Raw genomic sequence first — 10,836 nt, 5'->3', positions numbered from 1 at the left:
TCCTGTTTTCTGCTAATAACTGCAAGGCATATGTGCCCACCCATGTTACGTAAGCATAATGGAATATCTTTATCTACATGTATATAATCTGCGGCAAAACCATCAATAAACTAGATTTGTTAGGAGATTCACTACTTGTCTGTGTCTCTCTGTGCAAGTTCCCGGATCCGTATCACATGACAGTGTACCAACAAGAGAGTCCAGAGTCCCAATAATTGGTAAAACCCTAACAGTCGCCCCCGCGTCTATTTTTTGTCGCCCACGCTTTTTTACGCGACCATGGGCAATTTTGATGCGCCTGCTCCCTTTTTTGTTGTAACAATGCCCAATTTGACGCACAAAAAAAAATTCTGCGCAACAAATTTTTCTGCAGTGAATTTTCACGGAAGTTTTGCAAAACAATTTGCCAATTGCCAAATTCGCTGGGAATCCACGTCTAGCGAAAACATTTGTTCATCACTAATCAGTATACATATGTGTATCATACACAACAAAAATGCATTTCAACCAATTTTTCTTTGGTTTATAACAGAGCAATGCTGGGATTGTATATAGTCTATCAAATAAGAGAATGTCTATGTATTTCAGAGAGCTATTATATGCCACACTAGTGCAAGAAGGACTTGAGGATTGAGTTATAGTTGAACCCAACCATGATGCTGGATACAGCTGTGCTCAGCATGATGTTTGGGTTAAAATGTAACTCACTAGAGTTATTGTATCTAGATTCTGCATGTCATTTATAATGGAGGGTGTATGCTGCTACTGAAAAATACCCTACAGCGAATGCAGGGACTTATACTGTGGCAAACTGGGTCAATATAGAAGGCTGTCATGGTAACCTGCTAATAGTCTCACAGTGTTTTTCAGCTGACTTGTTGCTAATATGTGTTATATACCAACATCACTATTGTCACAAGCAATATGTAGTTAAAACCATATCTATTTCATATCCATGTAGAAAAGTTTAAAAAGTACTTCACATGAAAAGGCCCTCACCAGTTGTTTGCTATTAGTACCATTCATGCACGATAAATAAATTTCTGCTCACTGCATGATAAACATTTTATTTACAGCACAAATTATTTACAGCAATTTTCCACTTCTGCTTTCGTGGGTTAAGTAAAGTGCTTTTGTAACTTTCCTATGATCCCTGTAATTATAACAAGCCAGCCGAAAGACGTCCTTAGACTAACGTTAAAAAATGGTCTGACAACCAAACACGTTAGTTCGTGAGGCATTTGTAAGCTGAGGGGATCTTATAACCTTATAATACATGTTCGCAAAAGTGTCCACATGAGGCTTAAGGGTAGATGACTTTTGACATGTATTTAGATGATTTAGGCGCCCCTTAGATACTTACGATGTAATATTTGTAGAATTTGTGTGCGCAACTGAGGTTTTAGGTATGTTATAGACGACAGGAAGCGAAGCTCCTGGCGATTGTATTGATCGGCGATGTCACGTGATCGGCGATTACGTTTAACGTTAATGCGTACGCGACGACGTCGCATACGCATGAAGACAGAAAGGAAAGCGCAGGGCAACAATCGCCGTGCCTTCGGATTGGATGACTCCTTTTGTTATTTTTTTTCTTTTTAATGGCGATATTTACATGGTAGCGCTGAAAAGAAAAGGGAAGATGGCTGCCCTGTGGAACTTTATTTGATACGCTCGTAATGGTAATGCGAGTAAACGTTTGAAATGTTTTTATACCAGTTTAGGGGCTTTTTACAATAAAGACACTGTGGCGGATTTATTTTAAGTTTAATGGGTGGATATGTTAAATGTATAAACATACAATAAACTGTCTGATGATGTATTAACTAGTAGAGCCTTCAGAATTATGTTATTAATTTAGAGCTTCAGAGATCGGCATGGAATATGGCTTAAATACGTCACATATGTGCCACCAAACAAGTAAAAATGACCAAAAACCACACAAGTAATTCCATTCCCCTATCTTCTGCCATTTGTCTCCTCTCTGGCTCGCCGAAGGCACATTCTAATGCAACAAATCTCCATGCAAAAGTCAAGTAGCTAGTCACTAGTGGGCAGATCTAGATGGGGGGCTGCTTCAGTGTCACGAACATTTGGTCCATTTCTCTGCTGCACTGTCTAGTTTGCCTCCTCTGCCAGTGCTGCATGGAAATAACAAGCACAATGTTCCTACGAATTTTTTTGGGGGGAATGTCCCTTAAGCTTTCTATGTGACCTTTCACTGCTACATTACATGGAACGTATGATATATGCAATTTGCAAACAATGCCAATTGGATATTGTACTTATCTGCTTTAATTTAGGATTTTTCCATTTCCCCTAAAATGGATAGGGGAGCTATGATAGCTTTACTATCTCATTCCCTGTTGTATGATCTCAGTCCACGTTGTCTTTAATAAAGTTTCTATTTATTTTTTAAATGCAGCATGCAGAGGCTCTACTTTGTTTGGAATTTAGGATTGGTTCATCTCTTCTGGCTTGGGTACAAAGGAACACTTTATAATATCTTGTTTACTATCTGTACTGCAATTAAATTTTGCATAATAAAACTGAAAACATTCAGATACCAGTTAGATTTCAGTGTATGTAAGTATGTATATAGGTATGGGAAACCTTATCTGGAAAGTTATGTAGTCAGCACCAAATTACGTACTTGATCCCAGCTAAGATATCCTTATTGGAGGTAAAACAAACCTATTGGGTTTATTTCATGTCTAAATTATTTTTTAGTAAGCTTAAGGTATAGCGGTCCAAATTAAGCAAAGACCCCTTGTCCATAAAACACCAGACCGAGCATTCTGGATAACAGGTTCCATAGCTGTAATTAAAAAAACATATGATCTTTCTCTATAATAAAAACTTGTACTAGACCGTTACTTGTATACATAACTAAGCTACATAAATCCATATTTATGGAAAACAATGGAAGTATGCAGTCTTAGGAGTATAGTTGTACAGCTCTGAGGCAGGGAGCCAAGTCTAGACCAAACTCTGTGAGTCCCATTCAGGAGGCCCTGGGATATGATATGTAGTCATAAAGTATCATAATGTATGTCACTCAACTTTGCTTATTCACATGTGAAGTATGACAATGGTAATGTCTTGGAAGGTCTCAGTTGCTGCAGAAAGAGGCAGTTCACTAACTCAAGCAACCAAAAAAATTTGTTGTGTGAGGTTAAAATTTTCTAAACCTTAAAAATATGACCAATAGCAAATTAGCTCGGAATGTTGCTTAAGTCATACTAAAAGTTAATATAAACTGCTTTAATGGAGAAGGCAAGTGCTCCCTTTGGATCAAGATGGTGGTCCTGCGGTTCTTGTGTGCAAAAGGGTATGCCCGTTTGTAACAAATGTTCTTGTGTTGTGTATTTTATAGGAGTTACTGATCAGTAAAGAAAGCTGTTCCTTTAATCATCCCATTTTTGATTTAAGGCCCCTGGTTGTCTTCAGCCATACCTTTCAATGTATGCCAATTGTACTGGTTTATGCTTTTGCTGTTATTAATGGAGTTTTGACTATGCCAATGTAACCTTGCAAAATCTGTATTATACTCCCAAACTTTGTGCTATTAAATATTTTTGCTTAGTTTGGTATAACATATCTAATATTTATTGAAATGTGTTTAAACTAAAATATTCAATGGCCCAGTTTTATATATAATATTTTTTTGTTGCACTTTACACCAACTTTTCTATTTCCAAGTTTTCTATTGTATTGAAATGTTACTCCCATTCTCCAAGCACAATCACATCAAGAACGTTTGTGTGGGGGCAACAATAATAAAAAAGGGCATATGTATTTTTTACATTAACAAGCTTATCTGTCAGTAAATTTACATTTTCTGTCCACCTCTTTCTGCATGGAGTTGGGCTGTTAGTTGGTATTTTTCAGGTCTTTCTCTGGCCTGTTTGTAGGTCTCAGCTGGCTGCTAACATTTTGTGTGTTTGAGGTGTTTTAGAACATGTCATTAACATGTCATTTTTGTCTCTAATTTACTTAGGTACAAAGGGAAAAGTTTTTGTTCCAGCTCTTTTAGAAATCAAGCTGCAGTCAAAAAGACTGTCTCCTGTACTGAGGTGCTAGAAGTTGTATATAATACAGAAACGCTTTTTATGTTTCCTACAATTGTAAGTGCAATTTGTGTTTAATAAAGTTTGTTATTTTAAATACTGCACGTGCAGGCGCTACTTAATGTTTGTAATTTAGGATTTTTTAATCTCTTTTACCATGGGTAACCAAGGAACACTGTATAATGATTTTATCTCCTATCTGTGCTGCAAATAATTTTTGCATAATAAAATCTCAAAATATTTAGCTACCAGTTAAATTTCATTGTATGTTGTTATGCCAGCAGAAAGCCCCCCAGTTATGGAAAGGCCATCTCCCATTTTAAGCCAATAATTTTATTTTTTTATATCTGATTTTTCTTTGTTATAATATAACGGTAATGTGTACTGTCTACAGGCTACGGCATTGAAGTATCCTGGGATTTAGAAGAAGGGAATAATTGTGCAAAAATTATATGCATTTTTATATACCGGTACATCTACAGTAGGGTTGTATAAGCGGGTCAAGCCCTGATAACAGCCTATGATGCAGTAATATTCTAGTCTCCTGTTAAGAGAAAGGGAACCCTAGGACTTTAGGTAGAAAGATGCCTGTATCTTCTTTTACTGCCAACTAAGTAGCTACAAACACACAAGGCAAAGAATCTCTGTTTGTGCACAGATTCAAGATGCTAAAACTTAGATAAAGACATATTGGGAAACTTCAAGAATTTCTTTTGTGTTTCTTATTACTTGGGCTTTTAGATTGGTTCAAACCATTGCTTCAGTAAATTTTGCAGTTTGAATAAAATTAGCATGGAATAATTTAGAAAAAGGCTTTTTGTGGTTTTTTTTATGCATTTATAAGGGCTCATTATGGAATAATAAGCCCTCAAGTTTCTCACTCTAATCAGTCCTCTTTATTTATGTCCCCAGAGGTCTTGTGCACGTGGGACTTCCACCCCTGCCGATAATTACATGTTGGCGAGACGAAGGACACTGCAGGTGGTAGTTAGTTCCCTGCTCACAGAGGCTGGATTTGAAAGTGCAGAGAAAGCAGCTGTAGAAAGTTTAACTGAAATGCTACAGAGCTGTAAGTATGACGGCCTTTTATACATGTGTGTTTTTTAAATGTGTAATAATGCATATACTGCGCGCTTGTTAATTGCAATTGTACATTAAACCACATTCCACTTGTACTGTGACATCAGTGGTGGTGAGAGATACTTGTAGGTCATGTTATGAATTCTGGGGCTCTTAGAGACTACTTTCAGCATCTTGCATTTTGCTCTCGGACTGAACTTGCTGGAAGAGCCTGGCCCGTGGGCAAGTTGTGAAATATTCACCACTTGTGGATAACTTTCCTTAGGAAAGTTAGGATTGTCCAATTGTTTGGCAGTCTTTTGAAATCCCTTCCCAGAATAATAGGCATCTATAATCTTCTTTCTAAACCTTCTTTGCCATAAAGTATACTAAACTAAATGTGTAAGGTTTATGTAAGACAGGTTCCTCCAAGATCTTCTCTAATGATGTTCTAATCACTTGCATTTTTTATGTTGTTCATTTGCATATAAGTTGTCCTTTCATTTCGCTTCTCCCCACCTTAGATCTGTCAGAGATTGGACGAAGTGCCAAGTCATACTGTGAACACACTGCACGGACACAGCCCACGCTGCCAGACATTGTAGTTACTCTGATAGAAATGGGTAAGAGAGGCACATTGTTGAAAAGAGGAAAGGAGAAGTTATTTATATTTATTACATTACAGTTATTACATTTATTTGCATTGTTATTCATCACTGTTTCTTTTTGTAGGGTTTAATGTAGAAAGTTTGCCTGCCTATGCCAAGCGGTCCCAGAGGATGGTGATAACAGCACGTAGGTTGTGCAAGTGCCTGATATGAATATTGAATTATTGTCTCTATACATTGTCTAATGTATAAAAAAAAACAATGTTTAGCACAACACAGGACTACATAAAAAACATATTAAGTGACAAGTGTCATGAAACACTTGTGTAAGGGCACTGAAACTGCCCTTACTGCATTTACATTATTTATATAAATACAATATTCATAAATACACACTGTTTACTCATGACTGCTTCAGTTTTGTCCATATTTTAGCCAATTATTCTCTAACAGTTCTCTTTCTTGCAGCACCTGTGACAAACAATCCTGTGGTTCCTAAAGCTCTGAGTGCAGGACAGAACAAGCAACACCCTGCTCATATTCCAAGCCATTTTCCCGAGTTTCCAGATCCCCATACATACATTAAGACACCGGTAAGGTTGTTTTTCTTTGAGATAAATGTATGTTTATGTACTGAATGTTGCATAGGAACAAAGTAATAAATATATTGCCTTACTTTCTTGATTGACTTACTATAGAATGTACATTATCATAGTAATACTGCAAGCAGAGAACACATGGTGTGATATTACCCTTAGAAGGTGTACTTCCTTTTAATGAGAAGTGAGAAACAAGGTGGCTTTTGTAACTTCAGCTGGTTGCAGCCTTCTACTGCTTGTAAGAAGGCACAACTCTTAATCGCTGTGATAAAAGGAAAGGCAGGCAAAATAATTATTATAGGGTCACAGCGATTTTACTATGACGGTAGCAGTAAATCCTGTAGGGAAATGGTTTGCTACTGCTTTTAATGAAGGGATCCTCAGGACTTCTGAATGGGTTCTATGCTATGTATTATTTTGTTTATCTGCATTAAAGTCCTCTCCTTAGACTTATCGTGAACCAGTATGTGATTACCAAGTCTTGCGTGAGAAGGCAGCATCACAGCGTAGAGATGTGGAAAGGGCCCTCACCCGATTTATGGCTAAAACAGGCGAGACACAGAGTTTGTTCAAAGATGACACAAGCACCTTTCCGTGTGAGTTAATTGTATTACAGTCATATAAAAAAAGTTTGGGAACCCCCTCTTAGCCTGCATAATAATTTACTCCACTTTCAACAGAAAAGATAACAGTGGTTTGTATTTAATTTCTCAGGAAATGGGGTGTTTTCTGAACAAATATTTTTAGTGAAGCAGTATTTAGTTGTATGAAATTAAATCAAATGTGAAAAACTGGCTGTGCAAAAATGTGGGTACCCCTGTAATTCTGATAATTTGAATGCATGTAACTGCTCAATACTGATTACTGGCAACACCAAATTGGTTGAATCAGCTTGTTAAGCCTTGAACTTCATATGCAGGTTATGATGCATATTTTCTGTTAATCCAATACTACCGTTTCCAGAAGACATGTTAAATATTAAAAGGATGTTGATACTTTGAAAGCTCAGCTAATGATAAACAAAACTCCAAATAATTAAGAGGGGTTCCCAAACCTTTTCATATGACTGTATATCTGTTATTTTTAAAAAGCCAGCATATATTGTAATGCTATATTATATTGTCTTTAAAGATACACTTAAGCTTGTTACTAATATTTTTCCTATTAGATATTATGGAAGACCTATTTTCCATATGATGTTTAATTGGCTTCCCAGTCAGATATATTATTTTACCTTACTTTGTCAGGAACATTCTTTTGTTCCTTACTGATATGTTTTTCTTTTCTCCCTCTGTGATTTATTGTACCTCATCCAGAATATTGTTTTTGTTAAATTTAAAACTGAGGCTTTTTTTTTTTCGTTTGCCAGTGATTGCAGCACGTCCACTCTCAATACCTTATCTGAATGCCCTCCTCCCATCAGAACTAGAATTGCAGCAAGTAGAGGAGACTGATTCCTCAGAGCAAGATGATCAGACTGACGCAGAGAACCTGTCTATGCATCTGCAAGGGGTATATGGAGAGAAACTTGAGTTTGTTATGTCCTATATTTATCATTCCGCATGCAACTTACTGCTTTGCCTTTATATTTTACTGTTATGTTTCCTATGTTTGTTTATCTAACTTAATTTACTCATAGTTCCATAGGGTTGAAAAAAGACCAGAGTCCATCAATTTCAACCCTTCCAAGTAAACCCAGCACACACAAATCTATACTGACCACATACCATATACTGACCATATACACTCACATACATAAACCAACATCAATACTAACTATAGATTTTAGTATCACAATAGCCTTGGATACAATGTTTGGATACTGTTGTAGTCCTTATTTAAAGGAGACATATTGTGTAAAAACATAGAAGGAATCTGCATTAAAAAAGATATGCTTTGGCTGATTTATTAAAAATGTAATGCAGATCCCTACTAGTCCCACTCATCTCTTTCACTTCCTGCTGACTCCTTTCCCAGGCTGTACAGAGGAACTGTTGGCACTTAGCACACTGCACTGTATAATAAGAATTAGAAGCTAGGTAGACCTGATAGGGAACTAAAGCCTGTCTTTGCTACTGTGACTAGAGGGCTGTGATTTGCTACCCCACCCCCATCCTGCTTATGGCAGGAACCATTAGAACATGCCCACCCCTTAATTGAGCAGATATATATATATATATAGAGAGAGCTCCGATAAATTATCTTTTAAAAGATAATGAGCATTTTTTTCCCCTGAGTGAAAAATATATTATTCATTATTGTCACCAAGCTTAGGGGGGGTTACACTTATGCTATATGTCTCCTTTAACTACTTTATTCATTCTTTCCTCAACCTGTTTTCTGCTCAGCCATCCACTACATGCTTTAGAATGCTTCACCCTTTTGTTGACCTTAATTCATCCCAGTGCCCTTTCCCTGGTATATTTTGATATTTTATTGCTTAACTTCCTATTTTATTTTTAACTCCCAAGGACGAGGTGGGCATGGAGAAAGAAAATTCATCTGTTTTACAGCAGAATTCAATGAAGGGTGGAGAGGAAACACTTATAGATAATCCCTATCTACGACCTGTGAAAAAACCTAAGCTGAGGCGTAAGAAATAGAGTAGCCAACCCTGAGATTCTGAATGAAAAACTACAGAATATTTAACTGGACATTAGTGACTCCATTTACCAGAGCTTGAAAAGGATGTTGATATTGAAATTTTATTAAAGTTGGCTGCTCTGTATTGTTGATTACAGGAAAAGTTAAGAGTCCATATGGGCAACTTTAATTTGAGTCTTGACATGCAATGTTTGAACCTTATAAGGATCCTTGAATAGGGATATATATCTTTCATTTCATACCCTGATATAATATATATCTTTTCATTTAATACCCTGATTTGAGGACACAGATACTGTCCCTCATGAGGTGTTTCATAATAAAAGATTTTTGAAAATATGAAGGGTATTTTTTTGTTTGTTTTGCTTAGTTTTGTGCACAATACACGTAATGTTTACACACTTATTGCTATTTTAGAATATAAGCCAAATGTATAGATGAAAAGCAGTAAATGTGCTTTTGTTTCTGCAGTATTAATTAAGTATGCAATTTGGTAGTAAAATAAGATTGGCTGGTAAGTATATTATGCATACACCTAATACAAGAGATTGATCTTAAAACAGTTTTGAAAATGTCTTTGATTTGCTGAGCGCAGACAAATTAGTATGTCTGTACCAAAAGCAATTCAATTACTAAAATAAACAATAGATTGAGTGTTAGGTAAGTGGAAAGGAAAGAGAGTAGGTGGGTCAGCATGATACATAGCCTTTTTTTGTTTATGGATGCAATCATGTATGTATGTATGTATATCTTTATTTATAAATCGCTACTTATGTACGCATCGCTGTACAGTAGAATACAGTAATACCAACGGGATTATTAGGATAATAATAGATAAATACAAAGTATAACAATAAATACAAGATACAGTTGCAATAAGTTAAGAGTCAACGACACAAGAGGATGGAGGCCTCTGCCCCGTAGAGCTTACAATCTATATGGAAGGGTAACTTACAGACACAAATAGGCAAATATAAGTGCTGTAGGTCACAGCGGGTGACACTAAAATAGAAGTGCTAGTTCCCAGATCAGGTGCTGTAGGTAGAGTTACATAAAGAAGAATATTATTGCTGTAATATACAGTGATAAGATAATGATGTCCCCAAAGTCCAAAGAGTCCAACCAGCATTGCTAAACCTGGTCAAATTTATCAGGTGAACCCCTTTGAGTATATACCAAAAATGTCAGTGTAATATGTTCCCACAGAAGAGGTTTCCACATACCAATAATAGGGAGATCTGTGAGAGCTATTTAAGGGCAATACATTTATGAGCTAAGAACAGAGATTGTATTATGTAGTGGGATACAGTAAGGTGTGTCGATTTCATATAGTCAGCTCCTATGTCTCCCTCTTTATCTGAAGCAGGTGCACGTATCTTTAATGGCTACAATCCATTCCATTGATTAACAAGATGATCAGCATACAGCACCTTGATATCAGCATTAAAGGAGAAAGAAAGGTATAAACTAAATAAGCTTTATCAGAAAGCTTACAGCCATAAGCACTCACAGAAATGCTGCACTGACTTCTCTGTGAAAAGATTTCTTGTGTCTGTAATTCCTGTGCCAGAGACACGCAGCTCTCTGCTGTCTCCTGCTCCCCTCTCCCTCTAGAATGCTAAGAACTCACTCCCCCCCTCCCCTTAGGAATGTGGATCTGAGCCAATCATCAGGAAGCTGACTCATAAGGGGCACATTTTTTAAAGAGATACTGACACCAAAAATTAAACCTTTTTAACATCTGTTATAACAATGTCTTTGCATGCTATTTATAATTTTGTCATAATTTGTGATAATTCGTATTTGTCTGATGCTGTGACATTACCTATCTGATCCCCCATGTTCCTCTATGAGGGGGCTGCCATATTTGTGCAGCAGTAGGCCGTTAGAATTAGA

General features: G+C 36.7%; 1 protein-coding gene across 2 annotated transcripts; it reads left to right on the top strand.

Annotated features, from left to right (window-relative positions):
• Positions 1-1,505: 1,505 nt before the first annotated feature.
• taf8 (TATA-box binding protein associated factor 8) lies at positions 1,506-9,279 on the top strand. Of its 2 annotated transcripts, none has more exons than XM_012962749.1 (9): positions 1,506-1,682; positions 4,001-4,127; positions 4,983-5,139; positions 5,654-5,752; positions 5,862-5,924; positions 6,206-6,330; positions 6,785-6,932; positions 7,706-7,848; positions 8,808-9,279. In XM_012962749.1, exons 2-9 carry the CDS (start codon positions 4,113-4,115, stop codon positions 8,937-8,939), a joined length of 882 nt encoding a protein of 293 aa, XP_012818203.1. In that variant the 5' UTR covers positions 1,506-1,682; positions 4,001-4,112; the 3' UTR covers positions 8,940-9,279. The 2 variants fall into 2 exon arrangements, with proteins under 2 accessions (XP_012818203.1, NP_001016717.1); NM_001016717.2 differs by having other exon boundaries at positions 1,640-1,682.
• Positions 9,280-10,836: the final 1,557 nt, after the last annotated feature.

Source organism: Xenopus tropicalis, chromosome 2 (genome assembly GCF_000004195.4).
Source record: "Xenopus tropicalis strain Nigerian chromosome 2, UCB_Xtro_10.0, whole genome shotgun sequence".
NCBI classification, from domain to species: Eukaryota; Metazoa; Chordata; class Amphibia; order Anura; family Pipidae; genus Xenopus; species Xenopus tropicalis.
This window is presented reverse-complemented; position numbering and strand designations above follow the sequence as displayed.

Bases quoted from the DNA above. Each gene is read 5' to 3' on its own strand.
- taf8 (XM_012962749.1), top strand. The intron at 5,140-5,653 runs GTAAGTATGACG...TCCCCACCTTAG, and splicing joins AACTGAAATGCTACAGAGCT to ATCTGTCAGAGATTGGACGA. The intron at 6,331-6,784 runs GTAAGGTTGTTT...TCCTCTCCTTAG, and splicing joins ATACATACATTAAGACACCG to ACTTATCGTGAACCAGTATG.